This window comes from Aspergillus glaucus, assembly GCF_001890805.1.
Source record: "Aspergillus glaucus CBS 516.65 unplaced genomic scaffold ASPGLscaffold_3, whole genome shotgun sequence".
NCBI lineage: Eukaryota > Fungi > Ascomycota > Eurotiomycetes > Eurotiales > Aspergillaceae > Aspergillus > Aspergillus glaucus.
The window spans coordinates 1,037,314-1,062,493 of record NW_019170455.1 but is presented as its reverse complement, the minus strand read 5'-3'; the positions used below and the strand labels follow the sequence as shown (position 1 = coordinate 1,062,493).

Here is a 25,180-nt window from a genome sequence, read left to right as displayed (position 1 = left end):
CTTAGGGCTCGATGATGTGCTCGGAGAGCGGCGTTGTGCAATCCGACTAGTCTCTGGCGACGTTATTCTGCTGACATGGAGATGCTTCCCAACTCAGTAATATCAACAAGCCTCCGTGCGTGTGGTCTTGAGTATATATAAAAGTAGCAATGTATTCTTTTATTCAAATACAATCTCGATATCTCTTCGCAGCGTAGCAGTATGGCAGACGATATCGAGCGAGGGCGCAAAGGCGCTGAGACTACGACTGATGAGGATGAATCGTTTAAGGTGTCTGTGGGTGTTGGACAGGAGCAGCTTGCGCAAGTGACTGTTCCCCATGAGTCCTTTGAAGGATATCACCGGTTCGATGCGACTGCGACGTGGACGCCGGATGAGGAGCGGCGGGTAGTGCTTAAGACGGACTTTTTGCTTCTTGGTTGGGTCTGCATTATGGTAAGCTTGATCTCAGAGGTCTTGGGATATGGCTGACTGTATAGTTCTTCGGATTGCAATTGGATCGGGGGAATCTGTCGAATGCCCTAACAGATAGCCTGCTGGAGGATCTGAACATGAACAGCAATGACTATAACAATGTCAGTACACTCGCCTGTTTTATTGTTGACGGAATACTGACAGTCCAGGGCACAACAATCCAACTCGTCCTCTTCCTGGCCGCCGAATTCCCCGTTCAACTCCTTATCAAGCGCTACGGTTTCCGAAGAGTCCTTCCCCTGATGATGATGGGGTGGAGTCTCGTCTCGTGGACTCAATCGTGGATGACCAGCAGGGCTTCGTTCTATGTGACGAGAGCTCTGATCGGTGCTCTGGAGGGTGGCTTCATTCCGGGAACGGTTCTCTTTGCGACGTATTTCTACAAGACCCGGGAGTTGTCCTTTCGACTGGCTTTCTTTTGGTCGTCATTGAATGTATGCGCCCTCTCTACCAAAAGCATTTTCGGTGTTAACGATGAATAGGTCGCCCGAATCATCTCCTCCCTCCTTGCGGCAGGAATCCTCAAAATGCGCGGGATCGAGGATAAACCCGGCTGGTTCTGGCTATTCCTCATCGAAGGATTGTTGACTTTTGTCATTGGACTGATTGTATGTGTCCCATCTGTGTCTTTGTGCACTGCTAACAAAAACAGAGTTTCTTCTACCTCCCCAGTTCGCCTACCAATACCAAGAGCGTTCTCTGTCGTAGATCATGGTACACTGAGAGACAGGAGGTGATCATGGTCAATGTACGCTCCCTTCGCCTCTCTATTCTATTCCACTACTGACCTCTCAGCGACTCCTCCGCGACGACCCATCCAAAGGTCTCACACACATCCACGAAGCCGCCTCCTTCCGCAACGTCCTCGACGCCTGGAGTGACAAATCCATGTGGGGACTGTACTTCATCGGCCTAGTCGCCTACATCCCGCAGGGCCCGGTGCAATCCTACCTCTCCCTGACCCTAAAGCGCATCGGCTTCTCAACCTTCGACTCGAACATGCTCTCGATCCCGTCCGCCGCTTTGCAAATTATCCTCATGCTCATCCTGTCCAAGAGCAGCGAGTACTTCGGTGAACGAACGTTCCACTCGCTCTTCGGCGAGTTCTGGTCCCTACCGTTGTTGGCTGCGTTGTTGGGTTTGCCGGCGTATGGACACGACTGGGCGCGGTTTACCATTACGACGTTGATATCCGGGTATCCGTACTTCCATCCGATTGTGTCTGCGTGGATCTCGGAGAATACGTTCGATGTACAGAAGCGTGCTATCACGGCTGCAACGTATAACGTCGTCGTGCAGATTGGCTCTATTATTTCATCTCGTGAGTCCTCTCCATACCTACTCCAATGATAAATGGTTATACTAACTGATGCAGAAATCTACCGCGACAATGACTCACCCTACTACTATACCGGCGACAAAATCCTCATCGCGCTCTGCGTAGTCTCACTGGCCGCCTTTATCGTCCAACGACAATACCTCTGGTTCTTGAACCGGCAGAAGGATAAAGCGTGGAACGCTATGTCTCGGGAGGAGCAGGTTCTGTATCAATCTGATCAAGTGGCGAGAGAGAAGGAGGGGAATAAGCGGTTGGATTTCCGGTTTAAGTACTGAGTAAATGTTTTGCTGTATTTAATTAATTCGAGAATGGATGGTTCTTTTTTTTTGGCACTTCACTTAATTGCAGAGCTTCAGAGCAGCGAAATCTCGACAACTGCAGCGACTGCTCACATCACATTCAGTGCTTTCTATCTAGACTTTATTCGAATTTTTAATTGCTCACTGGCCCATTTACAATCGACTAATAGCGTTATTTGGAGATGCTCCATTCTTTTAGGCACTCCTACAGACATACACAGGGGGAAATATGCTCATTCAGATGTATTTTTTGTATGCCATATTGGCCAGTGGCTTGTGACGATTATCCCTCCAAAACGCGAAAAGGGGACTACTAGTACCCCCTGCCTTTCGATGTGGAACGGCGAGTATGCGCTTCACTGGCATAGCCAATATTTGAGCCTGGCGACTGGCAGGCACATAGTGAACGGGCTGAAAACAAGACATAGCTAATGAGTCAAGACTAAAAAGATAAGTCAGAATGACCAAACTAACGGTGAAAAAACAATACAGAGCTCACAGGATTTGAGAGAAATTGTACAGTCTGTACAAACTAGTATAAGTCGTTTCATGAGACGCGCATTGCCTTACCCATCGTATAGGCGTCCGAGGATTGATGCTCCTTAGTCCGGCGGTTAGCCAGGTCCCACTACATACAGCGATTTTCGAAAACAGTTTACCCTTCTGGGACTCTTCGTATATAAACCTGACTCAGTCGACGAGCTGGCTCCGAAGAAATAAGCATCGATGGCTTTCAGATTACCATCAGGGTCGATGATAACCAAGTGGGGTAGACTTCCGAATCGGGTAATTATAAAGGCGTTGCTTAGTAACCTTACGGCCTGCCAGGCCAAGTTGAGAGCCCATCTAATTCCAGTCACCATTATTGTGAGATGACTACTTTATCACTGGTATTCATTCCAGATAGCGATGGAGAAAAATTTACCTTCTCGTCGCAGAGATGCCCCGAAGCATCGGATCACAGCTGCAGAGACCGACAACTCCATACTAAGCATAGAGTAAGTATTTTAAGAGCATCAAGTTTTAGTGTACAAGAACTTACAGTCTCATCAGCCCAATTTGTTCATCTCTATCGACAATAGAGCCTCTTGAAGCTTCTGTCTCCAGTTTATCAACCTGCCATAGAGACGCAGACTTCCTGAGCAATGACCCATTACATGAATTCGAGCCATACCCACCTGACGACAATTACTATATCAATATCAATCTCGCCAACCCCTTACAACACAGTCAAGACCACGGGAGCTCGGCATACTGTATACCCAATACACCCCTTCTTCGCCATCCTGGGACCAGTGAATCGGGAAACATGCCCCAAGAAGATTTTGCCACGCAGAGCAGTGAAGCAACGTCATATCTAACCAACGATTTTGACGTACAATTTTCTTCTTACTCCCAAACCATCGACCCAACCATGGATTATTGGTCGACGCTGAGCCCATTAGATCGCTGGGAGAACTCCCCGCCAGAGGCGGAGGCAGCATGTCTCGATGATATCCTGAGCTCTGTGAAGAAAAGTTCAATGGAAGAAAAATCACAAAAGTTGCGACGGAAAACTCAAAGCTCGGGTGTTTCCAAGCCACGTGGTCAACAGTCCCAACGCCAAACACCCTCGGTGGCTGCATCTGATTCAGCCAGGTCCAGTGCTTCAAGTACCTCTGCATCGTCAGCACATAGCTTAGGCTCTAATAATTCGAAGTCATTTGGTAAGTTTTATGTGGGAGAGTCTACACGTCGCCGACGCCGACGCCAACAGAAGGACTCTTCCATGCACCACCTTCGGCCTGAGCAGCCACCACAACGACCATACCAGTGTACGTTCTGTACAGACGCATTTAAATCAAAGCATGACTGGGTACGCCATGAGAAAACACTACATCTGTCATTGGAAAGATGGCCCTGTGCTCCGTTTGGGCCTACCTATGAGGACGAAGCCACTAGCACACCGCGATGTGCTTTTTGCGGCACCGAGAACCCTCCAGAGAGTCATATTAGAGAGCATCGCTTCTGGGAATGCCAAGACAAGCCACTTACACTACGGACATTCTACCGGAAAGATCATCTCACACAGCATCTGCGTCTAGTACATGGAGTCGAAGACATAGCAGCCAGGATGACAACATGGAAGTCTGAGGTCACGCATGTCAACTCTCGCTGCGGATTCTGTGGGGACACATTCACACAATGGCCAGAACGGAACAATCACCTTGCGGCACATTACCGGAAAGGAGCCTCTATGAAAGATTGGAAGGGCTGTCGGGGTCTTGATCCCGCTGTAGCTCTCGCGGTGGACAATGCCATGCCCCCATATCTTATTGGAATTGAATCCAATGGTGTGGATCCTTTCAGTGCCTCTACCCGAGGCTGTCCACCCACGGCGGCAATTGATAGTAGAGCTTATGGCGCATTCTGTCCTAATCAACCGAAGGAGGCTCAGCCGACTCCCTTTGAGCAGCTCACGGAACACTTGATACGATTCGTTCGAAGGAAGCAAGCGCAAGGATCGCCCATTACCGATGAATGTATACAACAGGAAGCACGTGGCCTTCTGTATGGAGATGACGATCCCTGGAACCAAACCGCAGCAGATAGTCCCGAGTGGCTGAGACTTTTCAAGGAGGGAATTGGTTTGAACGCGTCAACTCCAAACCTGGATCCTGGTACATCAAATATATCTTCTAATGCTATCTTCCCACTTCCGTGGACAGCAGATGAAGAATATCATCGGGTGAAAAATCAAAATGAAATGTGCACCAATGGCCTTGCTGGTGAAATTGATCCTTGGATGCCTTGGGCATGGCAAAGTCCTGAATGCCTTGCGGAGTTTCGCAAATTCAGGGATGGCTCCATTTCGTGCTCTACCCCACAGCAAACAGGGATGTACTCTGCTCAGGAGTCCTCAGCAGCAGAAGCAGATTTGCCTTTTTGATCAGTATCGCGATTTGAGAATAGTGACAGGGCTCCTTTAAAGCGACAAGCGAGTCTGGATCCCGACACGGATCCATAGGTCATTATCAGTAGTAAGAAAAATCTCCCATGGGCCCTTTTCATTTGTTTAACGTATCTTTGACTTTTCTCTAATTACAACCACCCTCATACATGCTCACGCATTGCTATACCCCTGCTCTTTCATCCAGTCATCACTGGCAAACTTAGTCAAGTAGTTCCGAACCCCATCAGCCAATATGATTACAATGAGCTTGCCTTCCACGTTGAGATCTGGTCTTTCCTTGACCAACTGAGTCAATGCAGCAATAGTTGCACCAGCAGAACCTCCACAAAGCAGCCCCTCCTCTCGAATAAGTCGCCGGGCAAACTGGAATGAATCATGATCAGTCGTCTTGATCCATAAATCAGGCCCAGTCTGGTCCAAGACCCCCGGCACAAAGTCGTAGCCAATCCCCTCGACTTTGTATTCTTGCTTCACTTCGTTGAGAAAGTCTGGCTGAGCAAGCACCGATCCCATCGGATCCACGCCAACAACAAAGATCCCGGGGTTGCGTTTCTTCAGGCCCTTGGATATTCCCGTAACAGTTCCTCCAGTTCCGGCACCGCTGATTACCACATCGACATTACCCTCGGTCTGATACCAGATCTCCTCGGCAGTCCCGAACTCATGCGCAGCCGCGTTTCCGGGGTTGGTGTATTGGTTCAGGATGTGCGAGTTGGGAATTTCCCGCTGCAAACGATTCGCAACGCTGATAATGGAATCGGGGGAGTCTATAGGGACTCCAGCGGGGGTTCGGACAACTTTGGCACTTAATGCGCACAAAATCTGTTCTTTCTCAAGGGACATCTTCTCAGACAGCGTGATGATGCATTTGTAGCCCTTGGCAGCGGCCATGAGAGCAATGGCAATTCCGCTATTTGGCATTCTCTTGTTAGTTATTTGCACCTTAATATACTTGTACTGTATAGAAGTGAATGTATGAGACTCACGTATTACCACTCGAGGCTTAAATCAAGGTATCGCCGGGTTTGATTATGCCATCTTCCTCGGCTTTCTCGAGCATGCTTTTGGCGATTCGGTCTTTCACGGAGCCACCAGGATTGAGGTATTCAAGCTTTGCATAAACCTGGGCTTTGATCCCAAGAGCTGCTGGGAGACGATTGAGCCGCGTGAGGGGCGTTGCTCCAATGCTATCCGCAACGGAGTCACACTTCAGCTGACCTAGGAAATTTCCGGGCTTGGTGTTGCTTTGGTCCATTTTATCAAAGAATATATTGATCCCAACTAAGGTAAGGTAACTTTGAAAAAAGACAGACCGATTATCAGGTTTTAAAATATTCCAGTGTGGTGGGATATGCATTTTGCCGATTCCAGGCGTACTTTGGAAAATCCCAAATTGGAAATACGAAAGGCGTATTATATTGTCTCATCCTTTTTTTTTTTTATTATTATTATTTTTACATCTCATAGTCGCACAGATCTAATAGACCGTTTAAGATCATAAATTATGAGCCATAATTTTAGGCTCTATTTCAATTCTCACTAATCGGTTCACATAACATGTTCAAAACCCCCCAATGCCTGAACTTTCTGGCATAATATGTAGGAGCCTTTGAATCATTGTCTTGAAAATCACTACGGGCACCGGAGCTTAGCAGTAGTAGCACCATTTTCTCATGACCCGAACGAGCAGCATAGTGCAGTGCTGTCCATCCATGGAAGCCCGGAGTATCGAGCGTCGCACCATGCTCAAGCAATACTGTACTGAACACATAATGTCCATACCTAGCAGCCAGGTGTAAGGGTGTCCAGCCCGTCTGAGATTGTGCGTTGACATCCACATGCAAGCCCAGAAGCAATTGAGCCCCACTGACGCAGTTGTTTCGCGCAGCAGCGTGTAATGGAGCTTCGCCATGTAAATCTCGCTGGTTTGGTGAGGCTCCAAATTCAAGCATTCGAGATATAGCAGCTAAGTGACAGCGTGAAATCGCCCGGTGAAAGTGAAAGTGTCCTTCGTTTGAGATTTCTTCGACGAGGGCCCTGTAAAGGAGCGGGGATGATATGGCGTTCAAGTCGCGGTATACTAGTCGTAACTGCGTGATTTCTCTCTTGTCACAAAACTGAAAACATCCATGAGCATCCTTTCAAATATCTTTTACAGTGGATTACATACTTGCGCGATTAGTTGAACAATTTCAAATGGGATATATGTTTGGTTGAGCTCCATTGGGTAAAGAACTGAATATGTCCGAATCTAAAGTTCTTGCTAATTGAAGCTATCATGATGTATTGTTCTTGCCACGCCCTTGTGTATTCCTCTATAGGTATGGCTAGGGGTGTTCTTATATATTGATGCGAGATGAGCCGTTTTCATTGGCTTGCGTTTAGTCAAATGGGTCATTCCTAAAACGGCAACCAGAAAGGCGCATTTCCCGAGTGGCTCCGCAGTCAAATAGTTATATTTCTCGTAGTAGATTAGTCAAGGGCGCGAGAGGAGGGACTCGTACAAGGCTCCTTTAGATTGTTCTGGAATCCGTGAATGAATAATACAGTGACTCAGAGATATAACACTATATATTATCCGGGTGTAACACTGCTCGCCATCTACTACTGATCAATAAAGATCAACCAGCATTCTTTGAGAGTGAAAGATCTTCAATGCCATCTCCGTTCCCCGAGTGCCTTCAAACGCCTGATGGGCAGACTCGTCTCATCAAACACTTCAATGAACGGTAAAGTGCCTTTCCCTTTCGTTAAAAGATACCCACTTATTCTGACGCTTGACAGTGCCATCGACGATCACTCTGCTGCGTGGTCAAATCTCTGGGACACTGATGAAAGTGATATGTGGGATAGAGGGAAGCCCTCGCCGGCCCTTATTGACCTTCTTGAGCAAAAGGCAGACGCTTTGAGCGCCATCACACCCGATGGGAAAAGAAAATCGGCCCTCGTTCCAGTGAGTAGGGTGGCTGCAGCTTTCTCGAACTATAGCTCACGATTGCATATAGGGCTGTGGAAAGGGTTATGATGTGGTAATGCTCGCACTTCATGGCTTTGACGTTGTTGGACTGGAAGTTTCAGCGACTGGAGTTACCGTGGCAAAGGAGTATGCCAGCAATGAGCTTTCCAAGCCACAGGAGTACAACTTTGGAGCCTCTTGGGTGGACACTCAAAGAGGATCAGTATCTTTCATTGAGGGTGATTTCTTCAAATCCGACTGGGAGCAAGAGAAAAAATATGACCTGATTTACGACTACACCGTAAGTTCTGCGCCTGTGACCCGAGAAAAGCTCTAACGAAAAGTCAATAAATAGTTCTTGTGTGCTCTTCCACCTGTACTCCGCTCTCGGTGGGCCTCAAGAATGGCAGACCTGCTCACTCCTGGTGGTATGCTAATTTGTCTTGAATTCCCTCTCTACAAAGACCCTAAGCTTCCGGGTCCTCCGTGGGGTCTAAAGGGTGTGCATTGGAATCTGCTTGCTGAAGGTGGTGATGGAATTATCGAAGATGAGGTTCACCAAGGTCCTCAAGGTGGCTCTTTCACTAGAATGATGTATATTAAGCCTGAGCGGTCCTATGAAAGCGGCAAGGGAACGGATATGGTGAGTGTTTACATTAGGAAGTAGTTTGGGAATTCCAAGGTATAATTGAGTGTTTACGTGGAATGTAATGTCACCTCAAAATGTGTATGATTCGTCGATTGCATACTTTCGCGGGCAAATTCAAAGGATGAAATCGAAGATAAGAGCAAACTCTTGAGTCCAGTAGCTTCTAAGAAGTAGAGCATGAGCAAGCACACAATAGCCAGGCCGTTTGTATCCGACTTCAGGAGAAATTAGTAGTAATTATTAACACTCCCTTCAAAAGGTTGATGCTCACGCCTTATCAATTGCCCGTTTGGGAAAGAGGGGATTCGCTTGGCTCGCACTTAAGAAGCTGACTTGGCCCTCGTTCTGTTTATTAACAGACAAGCTTGTTTTCTATTTTCCATATTGAATCAGTCCACTGGAAACATGACAGGCTTTGGAACTCGAGCTGTCCGATCGGGTCTACCCCGTGATGCCAACACAGGTGCATTGGTGGAACCAGTAAGTCGACTTTCTTTCGTTCGATAATAAGGTTATCACCTCAGAATCTCTCACACCTACTGTAGATTTCACTTGCAACAACATTTGCCCAACAGGATGTTGGCTGTCCCATTGGCCCTTACATCTACTCGCGCTCTTCCAACCCCAATCGTGACAGTTTTCAAAATGCCATTGCCGACCTCGAATGTGCTACCTACGCACTGGTCTTCTCTTCTGGCATGGCAGCAACAGCAGCCATTGTCCAAGGCCTAGCACAAAGATCGCTTATTGTGTCTATAGACAGTCTCTATGGCGGAACCCATCGATATCTAACACGTATTGCACCGGCCTTTGGTGTGAAAGTGATATTTGTTGATGACATCCAGAACAGACTGACTCAAGTGCTAAACACATCTGAGGAGAAAGTCAAAATCGTCTGGCTTGAAACACCCAGTAACCCAACTCTGTCCCTCGTCGATATTCAGGTTGTGGCTGAAACCGCTCATGCGGCCGGAGCCCAGGTTGTGGTAGACAATACTTTCTTGTCGCCATATATCCAGAATCCTTTGAGATACGGCGCAGACATTGTCCTGCATTCTGTCACCAAATGCATCAATGGACACACTGTAAGTCAATAGTGCCCAGATCTCTTAAAATTTCTGCTGAGCGTAATATTTACACACTACAGGATGTTTTAATGGGTGCAATCGCCTTCAACTCTTCCGAGATTCATGCCACCCTATCTTTCGTTCAGAATGCCGCTGGAAGTGTTCCTAGCCCTTTTGATTGTTGGCTCGCCCATCGGGGTCTGAAGACCCTGCATCTCCGTGCACCTGCAGCAGCCCGTAATGCGTCAGCTCTCGCCAATATCCTTGAAAAGTCGCCCCACGTGATAAGTGTGAACTATCCTGGTCTCAATAGTCATCCACAGCGACAAGTCGCAGTGAAACAACACCGCAATGGTTTGGGCGGAGGGATGATATCTTTCCGAATTCGAGGCGGGTCAAAAGCGGCAGCGAAGTTCTGTACATCGTCCAAGTATTTCGCTCTTGCTGAGAGCTTGGGAGGGCTGGAGAGCTTGTGCGAAATACCAGCAGCGATGACACACAATGGAATGCCCAAAGAGGCGCGGGAAAAAGGTGGAATCTACGATGATTTGATCCGGCTCAGTGTAAGCGTGGAAGATATCAGTGATTTGATGGAGGATATGTTGGGCACTTTGGAATATGCAGTGAAGTTATAATGCCACAACTCGGCCATTAGAAGAAAGGACCAGTGAAGAAACTAAGTGAGTATTATACACTTATTTGGAGCTACATTGGTCAATGATTACACGAGCTAATTAGAAATGGGTTAGCTGTGTAAAACAAGGACCTGTGAATTCCCTCTTCCGCTTAGTTTTACCGTTTCTGGTATAGCCTCCTGATACGCCGTACTGTAAGCACCACCCGCCTGGCCTTCCAATATAAAAGAGCCCTCCCTCACTGTTCTGACCTCGTCTCCTCCCAAATCTTTTTCTCCTTCCCAAACTCCCTCCAATATTCTGCACTCACTGCGGGTGAGAGAGTCGGACTCTCAACCCTCAAAATGAAGATATTAGGGTGACCCTCTGAGGGTTACCGGCGAGTGAGGGCGAGGTCTAGCTGTGAAGGGGAATCCAGCGGCCGACTTATTAAGCTATGTTTATTCTATACGCATATAGAGATGTAGAGCGATCATTTTGATAGAATAGCACTAAAAAAGGTAAAAGTAGCAATGAATATCGCTACTAACGCAAAATGCAGGAGTGTAATGTGTGCCTATTCAGCAAGAAGGGGAGGCGCGGCGGAATTGGCAACCTTCAATCACTTCTTCCATGGTGAATATATTATATATATTCGCCAATTATACATACACCCGCATTGACAGCAGTTTTTAGAATCATGACCCTGATGAAATTGCGATTGATGGCTTGGATCTCATTTTAAGGTATAATGCTATTACTTTCCAATCAAAGACAGATCAACTGACTCTATTAGATGTCATTCAGAAAGACAACTACGTTAACGCTTCAACCGGTCATCTGATGGCACCGCCGAACTGGGATCAAACACGATTTCGAGTCATTCCGCTAGCAAACACCGCAGAAATCAGGCGCTTGTTTGCTTTGGTTGAAGAAAAGGATGCCCCGCCAGTTCGCCTGCCGTTTTTCTCGCATCTGGATGCCAGGCAAGCATTCCCTTGGCAAAATCCAGAAACGCTTCCCTCTCCTCTCCCTCAAGGAAGGAAACTGTGTCGCCTAGTTTCCGGTTGGGGATCAGGTCTTCATAGTGAAAGCAACCTAAGATGTTTTGTGAGTCTGAGAATAATTCGTTCGAGATAGGAAACCCAGTAATACCATTATTGTCAAAGAATGGCCCACAGAAGTACTCCTCTGCGGTCTCACATACTCTGTCATCTTCTCGTCTGACAGGTTCCGGCCACGAATACTCTCGCATGTATTGATACTTTTGTATGACCTCTGGAGGGGGTGGACCGAGTAAGTCTATCATTTCAGTGATGTGTAATTTAGCATCATAGCGACCTTGTTGATCATGGATATGCTGAAATAGCTCTTTGCCTTCAATCATATCCCACAACTGGTCTGGCATTAGTGGATGCAACAACTTTGGAGAACAATGGGACGCACCAGAGCACCAAGATTCCAAATATCCGCAGGCATTTGCCATCCATTACCCAGTATCACCTCTGGCGCCCGATAGTGGTCTGGCTGAATAGGCCAGACGCCCCAGTCATCATCTTCCTCAAGTCTGGTTGCCAAGCCAAAGTCGACAAGCTGTGGTATACTTCTCAGGCTTTTGAGTGGCCCGAAGTCATTACAGGACTGATACACTGGTCTTCCTGCCAAATCAATCTTGAAAGCCATCGGCTTTTCAAGCTGAGAATCCATGAAATCAGCAAGCACGGTTGGATCCTCGAATGAGACCATGATGTTTTCAAGCTTTAGATCTAGGCAGCCGCCTGGGCTCAGTATCACCGACGGGAAGCAAGGCTGAAGATGAACTTACCCGTATAAACTATCCTGCATTCTTTGTGAAGATAATCAAGCCCCGTAAGAAGAGCACGAATGTATGTTTTAATGAGGGGCAGTGGCATCTTTCTATAATCAAAGCGCTGCTGATACATCGACAATGGCTCCCTCATAGGCGGATACACAAGACACAAATAAGAACCTTCTGGACCCTTAACTTCAAAAGAGCCTAGTAATGTTCGGATAAGTGAGCGACCGCGATGTGATGGGTCTGCTGTGGAAATGTGCTCTTCAACCTCATGCTCATGACCAGCGGAACTCACATTGTTATTGGCGATTTTCAGTGCCACAACGCTCTCTGACTCTTTGATATGCCTGTATGTTTGTTAGAGACAGAGAGAGCTTCAAATTGAACAGAAATTATTGAAGGCTACCCTTGCAAATCACGCGCGAGCCATACTGTTGAAGACACACCCCAGCCAACCTTGACCAGGGTTTGGTAATGATCGGCGAGTACCTCTCCAGGCCTCGCTGGGTAGAAGTACTTGGAATCATATAGTTACTGGCGAGATCTCTTCATCAACAAGTCTGCCGGGCGGTAAAGGTGGCCCGGGAGAAGGCATGGGAAACGGTTTCTTGCGAAGCAAGGCGGACAAACGAGGAATGGACGGCCTTATAGTGTTCATTACAGAGTTACTCCCCATAAGCTGACGGGAGAATGCGATATCAATAGTTGTCGAAGAAGAAGATCAAGGAGCCCGATGATAAGGAATAATGTCGGTCCGATTAGTTCCACCGGTCCGATGATATAGGCCAGCGTGAGCGCACATTTAGATAGACAAGCACTCAAGCACTTGTGTACACGCATATAGACGAGAATATATCAATCTCTTCGTTAAAACTGGGTCTCTCCGTATACGATCTCGCTAGTCGCGGATAATCGACTCCTCCGGACCTCCGGCCCCCGATCCCCATTTCAGTGCTCAGTTTTACTCAGTGATCAAAAAGCGGCAAGGGTGAGCACTAAAACGGAAAGGGAAAAGTCTCGAATGCCAGGCATTATCCGGTACATATTTCCCACGGTGATAAATCACACGATTACCACAGCAATCGGCAGCTACGCATCTGCCATACAGGTATTGTTTGCCTAAGCAAAGCGCGCTAGATATTGTGCTGTTTTCTACGAAAGAGAATTCTAATCAAGTCAGAGGACTTCCGTCAAGGAAGCAAGAGACTTGACCACCGTGTGGCGCCCTGATGAAAGATTAGCAAAGCAATGATTTGCTGTGTAATTGGCAATGTTAGGGACATGGGGCTGGACTGAGAGCTCATCTCGCTCCTCTCGAGCATCTTTATTGAGAGGCTAATTCAAAAAGAACCAGCTGATTCCTGGAATCCCTAGGTTTCTCCTCCTTGCAGAGGGTCTAAATGGTCTAAGCGAAAGCGAGTACCTGCGAGTCTATCCAGCGTGGTGGCTCGTTTGGATTTCCATGATCCTGCGTGTGTTCCATCACGCTAGGGCTCCTTCTCTCGTCCCGTTTCATGTCAAAGAAATGACATTTTGCTCCATTCAAGTACCGTCATTGACAAAAAGAATTCAAAAGTTACCAACAGTACCCCAAACGTTTTGCGTCGTCCTTGATAGCGGCTCGAAATGGTCCATATCTTCATCGAAGTCGGATGTTCTGAATGTCTACAGCTTGGGCATACAGGGTGGTCACTGAAGTCTCGTCAACTTGCACATCTACCATCCAGGAATTGCTTATCTGAGCCAGATCTCGTGCTACTTTCTACGAAAGAGAAGCTAAGTCGAGCAACGAAAAATCCAGTCAAGAGAAGAAAATTGATCAAGACGCCGCAACCCATGGTGTCCTGGTTGAAAGACTGACATAGCAAGAATTTACTACATGGTCATTTATACCAGAGAAGTGAATCCGAGCCGAGATACCTGCGTTAAAAGCAGCTCTCATATTTTGTCACTACGAGCGTCAAAGGAATGCGTGAAGCCTAGAACCAGCTATTCGTTGGGTCTTTTAAGGAATATGTGCAGAAAGAGACGGCAACTCCTGTTCTCTTCTTGGCCATCGACGAATTGTCTTACATAAAATCTGTTATGTTCTTTTTCAGAAGTAGTAAATACTGTCCGAGAATTGCTCCGTACAGCGGTTCATTAAAAAAAAATAAAATAAAAATAAAAAAATAAAAAGAGAGAGAAAAGTATGTACATAGAACCAATCAACCCAAATAACACCATCACAAGCCAAAATCACGAATACCAAACATGCATAAAACTACTAAGCCGGACTAATCCCCACAAAATCCCGACCTGTAAAGACCTGCTCCGGCAAATCAGATCCCATAAACGGCCCCTCAAATAAGCCGTCCTCCAAAAATGGATCCCCGGGGACCTGCGCCAGGAAGTCATCAAGCATTAGCTCAACCGAGTCATAGGACGGCCATGATGGGGCTAATGCGGGGAGATCCGGTGCTGCTGATGCATGCAGGAAGGGCGTTGGCGCTATGTAGGGATCCTGGTCAATGTAGTTTGGGAAAAGTGGGCTAGATGGCATTTCCGGAATCCCGTCGACTGATGGGTCTTTTATTGCCTGCCGGTAATCATTGCGGTGGTCCATTTCCATTGGTTCGATGTGTAGCTCCTCTGGAGGGTTTAGACTGTCTCCAACAGTGCGGGTCCTTTGTTCTGGAAGTTGTCCTGTCACAGCAAGATTATGGTCAAGACTAGGTGCAGTCGCTACCGTGACAGCATCTTGGCTATGCTGATTGACCCCAACCCTTGTCAATCGTCTACTCTTCCGGTATCCTGCATGCGATGGCTGCAGGGCCGATAACGTTGGCGCGCTTCTAGAATCTGCTTCTGCCATCTTTTTATAGAGCATGTCAACTAATGTTTTGTTTCCTCCTCCTCGGAATGTCGATAATATGGAGTGCAGTCGATACAGAATATTATTTGGTCGGCTTTCGAATTCTAATTCAGAAGCCCGAGGGAACATCGCCAGCTTCATGATCGAATCGGCGAGCGAGTTTGCAATTTCGTACAGTTTTAGTTCCTACAAGATCAGTTACGAGGTCATCTACATCAGTAGGCGATCGAACTCACCATTCCAAGACCATGCGCCTCGATGGCTGGTCTGGGTAGCTGCGAAACAATATTCAGCAGCTCCTTCGCAACTGCCACCGGGAATGACGGTGAAGTGGGCGTTTGCGGTGACTGGTTGTATGAGATGCTTTTCTTGGTTGAGAGCTTCCACAAGATCATTCGCATCCAGTGTCGTGTGACGCATAGGTCTGCCTTTTGTACGTCCGATATATGGTCAAAAACAACTGACCCGTCCTCCAGCTTATCTTGCAATGTCTCTAGAAATCGGTTGTCGAAGCCTAGTTTATCACCGACGGATTCTGTCTCCAGGTCATCGCCTTCTATTATGTCGAACATTTTCGATCGTTCAAAGAGCCGGAAAAGGTTGAGTAGTTTGAGAAACGCAGGTAGCACATGGGGTTCGTTGCCGTCATCTGCTGAAGGAGGTACAACATTGGTTCGTAGAACGACCGGGAGTTTATGGAGGATGCAGACGCCCCTATATCATTAGCTTAATCCGAGTTAGCAAGTAGGATATGCTCACCTCTCTGTAACAAACAAGAGCCACAGTACGCGACGTCTGATTTGCTGCTCTTCCAACGAAAGGTTCGCATATGACGATTCGCGATGCAGATTCATCATTTGAGCGAGCGAAATAGCTTCCCTCAAGTACAACAACGACTCGCTTCCTCCCGACTGCTGGTTTTCGTAGTATACGTGCAAAAAGAACGATGTTCGCACGTTATTCAAGTTAACCTTGGACTTGTACTGGCACGTACCGCGGACTCGAAGACATTCTGCTGCAAAGGTATCCGCGGTCATCGAGTCGTCGGAAAGAGAGCCTTGACCTAGTCTCAACTGCGCGACTGTTGCAGCTACGACAGCAGTGGCCAAGGCGTATATTTCGGGATCCGCAGTTTCAGTGTCATGCTGCAATATAGATACCAGACGTTCGACGTTGACGATAGGCCATACTGGGTACATGCGCACGTGATAGATGTAGAGGGGAGTGGTCAGGACATTCAGAGGAATCCGAGACCTAGAATGCAATCATCATCAGAACAGTGCGGGGATACCAAAGTCATGAAATGTTCGTACCTGTCTGTTGTATGTTCGACTGAATGCGCCAATGTGGGCTCTATGGACTGGCGCGGTGATTCACAAACGTCTTCCCTCTGCGCTTGTTCGATCAGATATTTTGTCGTCGAGCGCAATTTCTGCGGACCTCGAGGTTGTTGAACTCGAATGTAAGTGCACTTGATGCGCGCATTCGTACAAGCCTTGCACGGATGGCCTCCGCCGCAACGAATCTTCCGAATCTTGCACCCATCGCAAGCGCGTTTGGTCACGTTTGTTCGATTCGAAGACATGACAGTCGTCAAGTCGTAAATCTGTCACACATGAAAGAGTTGAAATTCTGCAGCACAAAAGACCAGCCGTTGCGAGAGTCAGTTGATCCCAGACTTGCGGGGCAATGCGCCAACGCGCATGGAGCCAAGAGGAGCCGAACAAGATGCATTGTTCCGAAATTTTGCCATAATTCCTGGAAGTTCTAGTTCCTCTGCAGTTTATTCGACGGGATCTGGCGACGATGCCAGAGATAGAAATAGCGTTGGTTGCGTTAATCGACCCCGGCGGCACGCCATCGCCGACCCACATGGGCCAGAATCGACTATCGAGGTACGCTGTAGGCCGCGACTCATGAACGAGATAACTATCCGTACTCCGTTGGTGTACTGGGGGTATATCAATCTTGTTCGCTGGTTGTTGTAGAGGCCCGTTTGGTACAGTTCGGGGAGATTCCGTGGACGTTGAAGCTGAAGAGTAAGACTCTCTAGATGGATCAATAAGCGGAAACTCAAGAGATATGACGAAGAATATAATTAGCGAGAAACCAGCTTGACATACTGGACAGTGATGGCGACTGAATAGAAAAGTTGATTGCTTGGGTGGAAAGAAGAAAGAATCGAGAAAGAAGAGAGTGAGGTCGAGGGCTGCCCAATCGGGAAGGTCACCTGATGGCAGCCCTTTGTCTGGCAGCTTCATTTCTCACCATCACAACTCTCCAAAGGACCTTATTCTATACAGCGCACTACTATGATTTATCAGTAATTCACCGGCCAAAGTGCATCCACAATCCTCACTCGTCCAACTAACCTCAGGACCCTCCGAGTATTACTCCGAAGCCTCCCCACACGATGCAACGAATAAATAGCACTGCGCACCCTGCGCTGTACACAACTTTCAAACTCCTTTCTATCTCAATTGAATAATAATCCCGGATCGATCCAAGACACATCACAATGGCGTGGCCAAACAAGAACAAAGACATGCTGTACCGCCGCGTGGGCAACTCGGGCCTGCACGTATCAGCCATTGGACTGGGAGGATGGTTAACGTGAGCCTTTCCCCTACACCAGTATAATAAAATATCGCTAACACTGCCTTTCTTCACAGTTTCGGAGGCCACGTCGAAAACGGTACGATACCACCTACTGATCATCAATCCCAACGCTAACGATCTAGAAACCACCTTCACCTGCATGAAACAAGCCTACGACTGCGGCGTCAACTTCTTCGACACAGCCGAAAGCTACGCGGGCGGACAATCGGAGATCATCATGGGCCAGGCGATCAAGAAATATGGCTGGAAGCGAAACGACCTGGTCATCACCACCAAACTGAACTGGGGTCTCGCGAACGGCGAAATCCTAATCAACAACCACGGTCTTTCGCGGAAGCATATTATCGAAGGAACCCGCGCCTCGCTTGAGCGGTTACAGCTCGAATATGTCGATATCATCTACGCGCACCGACCGGACCGTCTGACGCCTATGGAGGAGACCGTGCGCGCGTTCAACTATGTCATTGAAAAGGGCTGGGCGTTTTACTGGGGTACATCGCAGTGGTCTGCCGATGAGATCAGCGAGGCGTGTGGAATTGCCAAGGCATTGGGTCTGATTGCGCCGATTGTTGAGCAGCCGTTGTATAACATGCTTGACCGGACCAAGGTCGAAAGCGAGTTTCAGCGTTTGTACTCGCGCGCTGGTATTGGGTTGACTACGTTTTCGCCGCTGAAGATGGGGTTGTTGAGTGGGAAGTATAATGATGCGACGACGCAGCCTCCGCCGGGTTCTCGGTTCGCAGAGAGTAATGATAGATTTGCGGATAGCGTGCGCAGGGACTGGGAGAATGAGCAGTGGGCGGGTACAATCAGGAAGATCGTGAAGCTTAAGGTATGTTTCCTGCCACTTTTGCTAAGATAAATAGTTGACTGTGGACAGACCCTCGCCGATAAACTCGGCTTCAAACTCTCCCAACTCGCTCTGGCGTGGTGTCTGAAGAACGAAAACGTCTCGTCTGTTATTACCGGTGCTTCGAGACCGGAGCAAGTCGTCGACAACGTCGAGAGTCTGAAGTTGTTGCCCAAGTTGACGCCAGAAATAATGGCGGAAATCGATGAGCTGTTGCTCAACAAGCCGGATGAAGATCCTGCGAGACAGGACTAAGCCTCGCTGGTCAGATACTAAAAGCATATTTTGGTCTCTATGTGTATATATACTCCAGTTTCCATGCCAGCTTCAGTGCCTCGTGAGTAGTAGCTAAGACAGGCAGGCGACGGCCTACTAAATCCGCAATATCAGAAGCAGTGACGGCGTGAACGAATGCAACAAGTAAATTATCATTGCTGATATTCCAGAATGTTCATTCGGTTGGAAACCATAGTGGCGTGAAACTTAAAAACGACTTTATTACTTTTGATACTAGTGGTAGAAAACAAATCATAAAACATATCTAAACGCCCTATTTTCGAGTTCCGTTTGGTCCTGTAGCTGTCAGTACACATCCATATCCCTAGCACGGTGAAGAGGTAAAGAAGGCTTACCATCATCCCCTTCTCGATCCCTTCCTTAACAACGTCCTCTCCATACTCCTCAACATGGGCTTCACGATCCCGTTTCTTATTGTCGAGGTACATGTATGCATAAAGACCGGTGATAGCCGCCAGTTTCACGGCATAACCGACCAACATACTGTCAATTCATTAGCACACATCACACTAAGTCCACCGCAGGGATGGGAACAGGGAACTCACGCAACATAAGCACTATGATACCCCGGCGCCTCACTACTCTTAAAAGTCTGCGGCCCAATAATATTCCCCACACAATACCCCGTAAACACCACAGCCCCCGTAATCTGCTTCTTCGTGGACCCGGCGACATTCGAACTAATCATCGTCAAGCTCATACTAAACCCCAGACCCTGGAAATAGCACAGCCACAGCGCAACAAGACGGCCCCACTGGTTGGAATCGGGGAGGCCAACGAGTAAACCCGCGCCGATGATGCAGATGAGATTAGCAACGATCATACAGGTGCTGCGGGCGTGGAAACGGTCTGCGTATCTGGTTGCAATGATGCCTCCGCCGAGGAGGGAGAGGAATTGTACTGCTCCGCCGGGGATCTGGAGGTATTGCGTGCCGAGGGTATCGAAGCCGAAGGATTTAACGATGATCGAGGTAAAACTAGTAAGTGCGGAATTGGGCACTTGAGCACCCACGGCCATGATGAACAACAACCAAGTCTTGGGGTCACGAGCAGCCTGCCAGACCTGGTCCGATTTGAAGTGGTGGTTCTTGACACCTTGCCGGTTGATAGCGACGCGGTCGACGGCGATGGCTCGTTCGCGCTCGGTGAGGAATTTGGCTGTTGAGGGGAGGTCGGGGAGCCAGATGATGGAGACGATGGCGGTGGCTATGGAGAAGGCGCCGAAAATGAGGAAGACGTACATCCAGCGTTCGAGGCCGGTTGTGATGTGGCCGACGGCGTAACCGATTAGACTGGTTGGTCAGTGGCCAGTCTGCATTGAGGTTTGGGATGTAAACTCACCCTCCGAACATGGTTGCAATTCCGTTGGTGCAGTAGTATGCTTCCAATCGCAGTGGTTGCTCTTTGGCTGTGTACCAGATACCCATCATCAACACGAAACCCGGGTTAACTGCGGCCTCGAGGATACCCAGGAGTAAGCGGTTGGCAGCAATACCGGGGAAGTTGTGGCATGCCGGCGTTGTCATGAGGAGACCTCCCCAGACTGATTTTGGTCAATAAAGCTAGGTTAACATTTGGAATATGGAGTCTTACTGAATGTCGTAATGCTCAGAAACTTTCCAATCGGCAGTCTCTGCAAGGCATATCCGGCTGGCCATTGGGCGACGAGGTATCCGATATAGAAGATTGATCCTACGAACATTAGCACAATCCAGTATCCAACACGATAAAGGTACCAACCCAGCCATGAATAATCCTGTCCCTCCAACTTCGTCGCCGTCTTCAAGCCATACACCGAAGCAAAGTTCAGACTGTTCTTATCCAGATACTGAATCAAATAGATCAAGAATAGAATAGGAACCACCCGACAGTCAATCTTCCGAAGAACTTTTTTGGCCTCCTCCTCAGTATACTCAATGCCCTGGTACCGCTTGTAGATATCATAGTTGTCATCGACCTTCCCAGAGCTTGTCGGCGAAACCTCCACGCCATCTTCCACCGTATGCTGTTTCTGATCCATTGTCTGCGCCATAATTCCCTGTCACTGTCACTGTCGAATATCCAGAAGGAATCGGAATCTGCAACATGACAGTGACAGGGGGCATCCGCATTTTTATTTGATCTATATCTACCGGCCAATACACCCAGTTTAACCTGACATTTCCCGATAGACGAGAAACCCATGTTTAGCGTGGATGGTGCAAGCATAGTGGACATATTCGCACAGTCTTTCTCTCCACCATCGACGCAGATGTGCTTGTCTGACGGGATCACGACATCGCCACGAGAATGGCGTATGCACCGTTGAAACAAGTCGGAGATATTCCGCCAATTTAGAGTATTTTTTCCGGGTACTTTATCTTTATGCTTGATCGGGTGTATCCGATTGATTCTGCATTCTGGATGATGTTGAATTGGTGTCTGAATCATGGTTGGGTATCGGTGTACGTACCCCGGGGTATGTACAGCCGGGCGGTCCCTAATGATCCATGACACTAGGATAACATTGCTCTGTTCCTGGTTATTCTTTAGCCATTCTCCGGGCATGTTCCTGGTGAACCACCTGCCAACCGTCCTGTCACTCGCGGGAAGACCCATGGTATCTATCCCCCAGTCATCGAGGTCGGCACCCGGGGCCAAAAAGATAGCACCGAAAAGCCGCACGAGTCTCAGAATACCAATTGAGCTGAACGATGATATTCTCGTTCTTTTGATCAATTTCCGGCAGGTTATGGCGCAAAAATAGAAGCGAAAGAAGTCAAAAAAAAAAGGATGCGATCCCGGTGCGACTCGAACGCACAGCCTTTAGTACCGGAAACTAACGCGCTACCATTGCGCCACGAGACCTTGTATTGGCCAGTTCTTCACTAAGCACTATATGTTCGAATGCTACCCTGCTAAGGAACACATCAAGCAAGATATATATTACCCCAGGGGTATTCATGCACCTATTCACAAACTACCAATGCTACGCTATAAACTATGCACCCTCCTTCAAGTTCACAATCCGGTTCAACACAACCTTGTCGTCCGTCGTATCCCGGTCCATGGCAAAGTACGCAATCCGCATCGCCTGGAACCGCACGCCCTCAGGTCCGGCCTGGACGCCGTTTTCTTTGCCGGCCTTGCGGTCCTCTGCCGGCCAGGGAGCACGCTGACGGATGTCGTGGAAGCCCACCTCGATCATGGCGTCGGGGTAGATGTCTTCGGAGTTAGGGTTGACGTCGTTGAGGAAGTTGCCCGATGGGTGAGCCGAGGGGTTATTCGACTGGAACAGCGGGTTGAGCAATCGTGCCTCTGCCTTGACCGGGCTGTTGTGTGCCGGGCTGTTGGCGACCCATTGGATGAAACTGGCTTTGTTAGCATGCTGTTGTTGCAAAGTAAAAAAAAGGTTGTACTCACGCCTTGGGCTTCTTGGGTGCAGACCCATCAGCAGGCTTGTCGTAGCTGGCATGGACCACCGTGACCCGACCAGACTCATCCTTTTCGAACGATTTGGCAGTCACCGGGTAGGGAGCCTTCAATAAACCAACAGGCTTGCCAGGTGCCATACGGAAGTAGTCGGGCGAGTCCACCTCACGGAAGTCACTCCGGTCAATGAACACACGCTTGGTGAAGGGCAGTTGGTGGGACTAACAATTAGCTATTTATCTTCAAGAGATGGGTCAAAAACTTACACCAAACGAAGGGTCCTTGGGCGCAAAAGGCTGCTCAATCATCTCCACATAGTCGTCTGGCAGATCATCAATGATAACCTCAATCGGATCGAGCACCATCATCAGACGGGGCACCGAGAATTCCAGGTAAGAACGGATGGACTGCTCAAAGCGGTTGATCTCGATGTTGGTCACATTCTTTGTGACACCCAACTCATTGACAAATGCGCGAATAGCACCCGGGGGGATACCACGGCGACGAAGACCAATCAGAGTGTACAGACGAGGGTCGTCCCAGCCTCGCACATGGTTCTCCTTGACGAGTTGGTTCAGCTTGCGCTTGGAAAGAACAGTTCCGGTCAAATTGAGGCGGCCGTATTCTCTCTGCATGGGCTTGAAGACGTCCAGCTTGTTGATGAGCCAGTTGTACGACTCACGCGAGAGCTCAAACTCGGTGGTACAGAGAGAGTGGGTGATGTTTTCGAAACTATCGACAAGGCAGTGCGTGAAGTCTAGACGTTGTTAATCCGAATAGCACTCCCAACCGTGTCTGGAACACTCACCATATGTCGGGTAGATCTTCCACTTGTCACCGGTCCGGAAATGGTGATTGTCCTCGAGGATACGGTACGCTGCAAGATCCCACATCTGGGGATTCGGGTTTTTGAGGTCCTGCTTCATCCGAAGAGAAGCTTCTTTGGCCTGGTATTTTCCGTCGCGCATGGCCCGGAACTCGGTAAGCGACTCTTCGATCGGACGGTCACGGTGCGCGCAGGCAAAACGTTCTTTGCCCTTTCCTCCCTCTCCTCCACCTCTCTGGACTTCGATTTCGGCCTCTAAAACATCCGTCAATATATGCATCTCTCACTGCAGTGAAAATTCACGTACTCGAGCAGTGGCAAACGTAAGCCCCATCCCTCCTAATCAGCTCCTCCGCCAACTCATACAACCGGTCAAAATGGTCACTGGAATAAGTGATAGCAGCCGGCTTGAAACCCAACCACTGGACAATGTCCCTAATCGACTCAAAGTACTCCTGTTCCTCACCAGCCGGGTTGGTATCGTCGTAACGCAGATTACACTTGCCCCCGTGGTACTTGGCGAAACCGAAGTTGATGGCAATAGCCTTGCTGTGACCGATGTGCAAGTAACCGTTGGGTTCTGGAGGGAATCGGGTGGTAACGCTCTCCTCGGGCCGTTCGTGGTAGACCTGGTGCAGGAAACCTTCCTTGAACATCTGCTCGGGGTCGGTAGGGGCGGCGGGTTCCTTCTTTGCCTTGACAGGTGCGGGACCCTTGGGCTGCTTGGGCTGTTTGGCTGCCTGCTCCTTTTTGGCGGCCTTCTCCTGGGCCTTCTTCTCCTTCTTTTCCTTCTTTTTGGATGTTGACTCCTGGGATTCTTCGGGCTGCGCCGGGGGCTGTTCCTGGGGAGGCTTCACGTCCGCGGCGGGACGGAGGGGCAGGGAGGTTTCCTGGGGCTGTGTATCGCATATGTTAGAGTGGACTCATGGACCATAGTAGGGGAACGCGACTCACCTTGGCCTCCATTGTGGTGGTGTTATGTCCGAAGGAGGGGCAACGAAGTCCACCACTGCGAATCGCTGGGGGTAGGTCAAAATGGAGATAGTAAACTGGAAACTCTTTTCAATGGTTTCCACGTCCCTTGAGTAACCAAAAGGACAGTGTTAAGACGAAGCAACGACTCTTGTATCTCACTCAGATCAGTCAAAGGATGAGTCTTCGCGGGGTGGAAGAAAATGAGTGTGTGGCTGATAAGATAAGCCGGTCGCTGGCCTCTTTAAAAAGCAAAAAAAAGAAAAAAAAGTATGTACATAGCATGTCCCGGTTTCGATCCGGGGTCTCGGGGAAATACCTTCTTCCGTATTTAGTTCACACGTGACTTATATGTCTGAGCCCTTAGGCATACAGCCAGACATACACTCCCAAAGCTCTCCATCCACTGATTATCCTCACACACTAGCAGGCAGTACCGCATGGCGCCCGTCACTCGCTATTCGGCCAGAGACCGCACTCCAGGCACGCCCCAACAACGGGACAACATCCTGATCAATGGCATCGCCAAACCGGCGGGAATTCGCAAACGACTGAAGCCAGATAAGCCAGATAAACAGAAGGCAGCCCTAGTAGAGAACCCTCCAGAAGATCTGGATTTAACTACACCAACCTCGCTGCTACTGGACATGGACATGGACATGGAATCAATAGTCGCCAACGACAAACGGCTAATGGCCACCATTGACAAACACCACCAATAGAGCAAACGATGCCATCGGGGCAGTCGAGACAAACGGCGCCCTAGCCCGGTCGTACAGCTGATTGATATATTCCCATTATCCTGTAGATAGATTACTCTTCTTCTTTTTCCTCTCCAGATTCGATATTCTCGTCGATGGCTACTAGTTAGTTTAGATCTGCCATAATAGGCCATGTAATGATAGGGTTCTCCAGATAAAATAACTGGTTTCTTAATTTAAAGAGAAATATGAAAGAAATAAAAGATGTTATGGAACCGAAGTCTGGAGGATAAATGCCAAAATTATTCAGGAGGGCGGGGCTAAGAGACAAGGCTGACTCCAGATTCTGAGGACGGCGTTTGGGCATAAGATAGCGCCCAGTCATTGTGAATAAACTCAGTCATTTTTATCGAACACCTCTGTGTCTTGCTTTATACACAAAATGACGAGAAGCGTGAGAAGCATCCAGCACTGGTGATCAGA

General features: G+C 48.5%; 12 protein-coding genes and 1 non-coding gene across 13 annotated transcripts; 5 read left to right on the top strand and 8 right to left on the bottom strand.

Moving 5' to 3' along the window:
- Positions 1-201: 201 nt before the first annotated feature.
- ASPGLDRAFT_164587 (putative MFS transporter) lies at positions 202-2,128 on the top strand (the record flags this gene model as incomplete). Its single annotated transcript, XM_022542579.1, has 7 exons — positions 202-435; positions 480-575; positions 624-908; positions 957-1,082; positions 1,127-1,222; positions 1,270-1,795; positions 1,850-2,128. The coding sequence occupies 7 exons, from the start codon at positions 202-204 to the stop codon at positions 2,086-2,088; spliced, it is 1,602 nt and encodes a 533-aa protein (XP_022404613.1). The 3' UTR covers positions 2,089-2,128.
- An 89-nt stretch (positions 2,129-2,217) lies between these two features.
- Positions 2,218-2,802, bottom strand: ASPGLDRAFT_43005 (uncharacterized protein). The gene is made up of 3 exons (XM_022545720.1): positions 2,772-2,802; positions 2,683-2,713; positions 2,218-2,554 (listed from the first exon to the last, which is right to left on the bottom strand). The coding sequence occupies exon 3, from the start codon at positions 2,536-2,538 to the stop codon at positions 2,350-2,352; it is 189 nt and encodes a 62-aa protein (XP_022404612.1). The 5' UTR covers positions 2,539-2,554; positions 2,683-2,713; positions 2,772-2,802; the 3' UTR covers positions 2,218-2,349.
- A 189-nt stretch (positions 2,803-2,991) lies between these two features.
- On the top strand, positions 2,992-5,133 carry ASPGLDRAFT_1007118 (DNA-binding domain-containing protein). The gene is made up of 2 exons (XM_022539405.1): positions 2,992-3,110; positions 3,166-5,133. Exons 1-2 carry the CDS (start codon positions 3,022-3,024, stop codon positions 5,039-5,041), a joined length of 1,965 nt encoding a protein of 654 aa, XP_022404611.1. The 5' UTR covers positions 2,992-3,021; the 3' UTR covers positions 5,042-5,133.
- A 21-nt stretch (positions 5,134-5,154) lies between these two features.
- On the bottom strand, positions 5,155-6,004 carry ASPGLDRAFT_43003 (uncharacterized protein). Its single transcript, XM_022545719.1, has one exon. It carries the CDS (start codon positions 5,984-5,986, stop codon positions 5,216-5,218), a length of 771 nt encoding a protein of 256 aa, XP_022404610.1. The 5' UTR covers positions 5,987-6,004; the 3' UTR covers positions 5,155-5,215.
- Positions 6,005-7,685: 1,681 nt separating this feature from the next.
- Positions 7,686-8,810, top strand: ASPGLDRAFT_164579 (uncharacterized protein). Its single transcript, XM_022542578.1, has 4 exons — positions 7,686-7,794; positions 7,850-8,018; positions 8,071-8,322; positions 8,377-8,810. Exons 1-4 carry the CDS (start codon positions 7,721-7,723, stop codon positions 8,686-8,688), a joined length of 807 nt encoding a protein of 268 aa, XP_022404609.1. The 5' UTR covers positions 7,686-7,720; the 3' UTR covers positions 8,689-8,810.
- A 265-nt stretch (positions 8,811-9,075) lies between these two features.
- Positions 9,076-10,402, top strand: ASPGLDRAFT_164576 (trans-sulfuration enzyme family protein; the record flags this gene model as incomplete). The annotated part of the gene is made up of 3 exons (XM_022542577.1): positions 9,076-9,150; positions 9,216-9,755; positions 9,818-10,402. The coding sequence occupies 3 exons, from the start codon at positions 9,076-9,078 to the stop codon at positions 10,370-10,372; spliced, it is 1,170 nt and encodes a 389-aa protein (XP_022404608.1). The 3' UTR covers positions 10,373-10,402.
- A 364-nt stretch (positions 10,403-10,766) lies between these two features.
- On the bottom strand, positions 10,767-12,825 carry ASPGLDRAFT_72083 (putative protein kinase; the record flags this gene model as incomplete). Its single annotated transcript, XM_022549592.1, has 6 exons — positions 10,767-11,449; positions 11,507-11,747; positions 11,798-12,117; positions 12,177-12,514; positions 12,574-12,656; positions 12,703-12,825. 6 exons carry the CDS (start codon positions 12,823-12,825, stop codon positions 11,259-11,261), a joined length of 1,296 nt encoding a protein of 431 aa, XP_022404607.1. The 3' UTR covers positions 10,767-11,258.
- Positions 12,826-14,285: 1,460 nt separating this feature from the next.
- Positions 14,286-16,639, bottom strand: ASPGLDRAFT_79630 (Zn(II)2Cys6 transcription factor). The gene is made up of 4 exons (XM_022550028.1): positions 16,335-16,639; positions 15,781-16,275; positions 15,258-15,735; positions 14,286-15,207 (listed from the first exon to the last, which is right to left on the bottom strand). The coding sequence occupies exons 1-4, from the start codon at positions 16,604-16,606 to the stop codon at positions 14,434-14,436; spliced, it is 2,019 nt and encodes a 672-aa protein (XP_022404606.1). The 5' UTR covers positions 16,607-16,639; the 3' UTR covers positions 14,286-14,433.
- An 879-nt stretch (positions 16,640-17,518) lies between these two features.
- ASPGLDRAFT_142704 (putative voltage-gated K+ channel beta subunit (KCNAB)) lies at positions 17,519-18,911 on the top strand. The gene is made up of 4 exons (XM_022541773.1): positions 17,519-17,634; positions 17,694-17,716; positions 17,763-18,472; positions 18,521-18,911. Exons 1-4 carry the CDS (start codon positions 17,540-17,542, stop codon positions 18,743-18,745), a joined length of 1,053 nt encoding a protein of 350 aa, XP_022404605.1. The 5' UTR covers positions 17,519-17,539; the 3' UTR covers positions 18,746-18,911.
- Positions 18,912-19,018: 107 nt separating this feature from the next.
- ASPGLDRAFT_118058 (putative MFS transporter) lies at positions 19,019-20,807 on the bottom strand (the record flags this gene model as incomplete). The annotated part of the gene is made up of 6 exons (XM_022539925.1): positions 19,019-19,063; positions 19,123-19,270; positions 19,333-20,079; positions 20,129-20,330; positions 20,381-20,479; positions 20,528-20,807. 6 exons carry the CDS (start codon positions 20,805-20,807, stop codon positions 19,019-19,021), a joined length of 1,521 nt encoding a protein of 506 aa, XP_022404604.1.
- Positions 20,808-21,562: 755 nt separating this feature from the next.
- ASPGLDRAFT_t26 lies at positions 21,563-21,634 on the bottom strand. Its single transcript has one exon. It is a non-coding gene; the product is annotated as a tRNA-Arg (tRNA).
- A 61-nt stretch (positions 21,635-21,695) lies between these two features.
- Positions 21,696-24,237, bottom strand: ASPGLDRAFT_42986 (glutamine--tRNA ligase). Its single transcript, XM_022545717.1, has 6 exons — positions 23,979-24,237; positions 23,332-23,920; positions 23,007-23,279; positions 22,465-22,955; positions 22,190-22,419; positions 21,696-22,137 (listed from the first exon to the last, which is right to left on the bottom strand). The coding sequence occupies exons 1-6, from the start codon at positions 23,988-23,990 to the stop codon at positions 21,768-21,770; spliced, it is 1,965 nt and encodes a 654-aa protein (XP_022404603.1). The 5' UTR covers positions 23,991-24,237; the 3' UTR covers positions 21,696-21,767.
- A 16-nt stretch (positions 24,238-24,253) lies between these two features.
- On the bottom strand, positions 24,254-25,029 carry ASPGLDRAFT_1006184 (uncharacterized protein). Its single transcript, XM_022539404.1, has one exon. It carries the CDS (start codon positions 24,889-24,891, stop codon positions 24,454-24,456), a length of 438 nt encoding a protein of 145 aa, XP_022404602.1. The 5' UTR covers positions 24,892-25,029; the 3' UTR covers positions 24,254-24,453.
- Between the last annotated feature and the right edge of the window lie 151 nt (positions 25,030-25,180).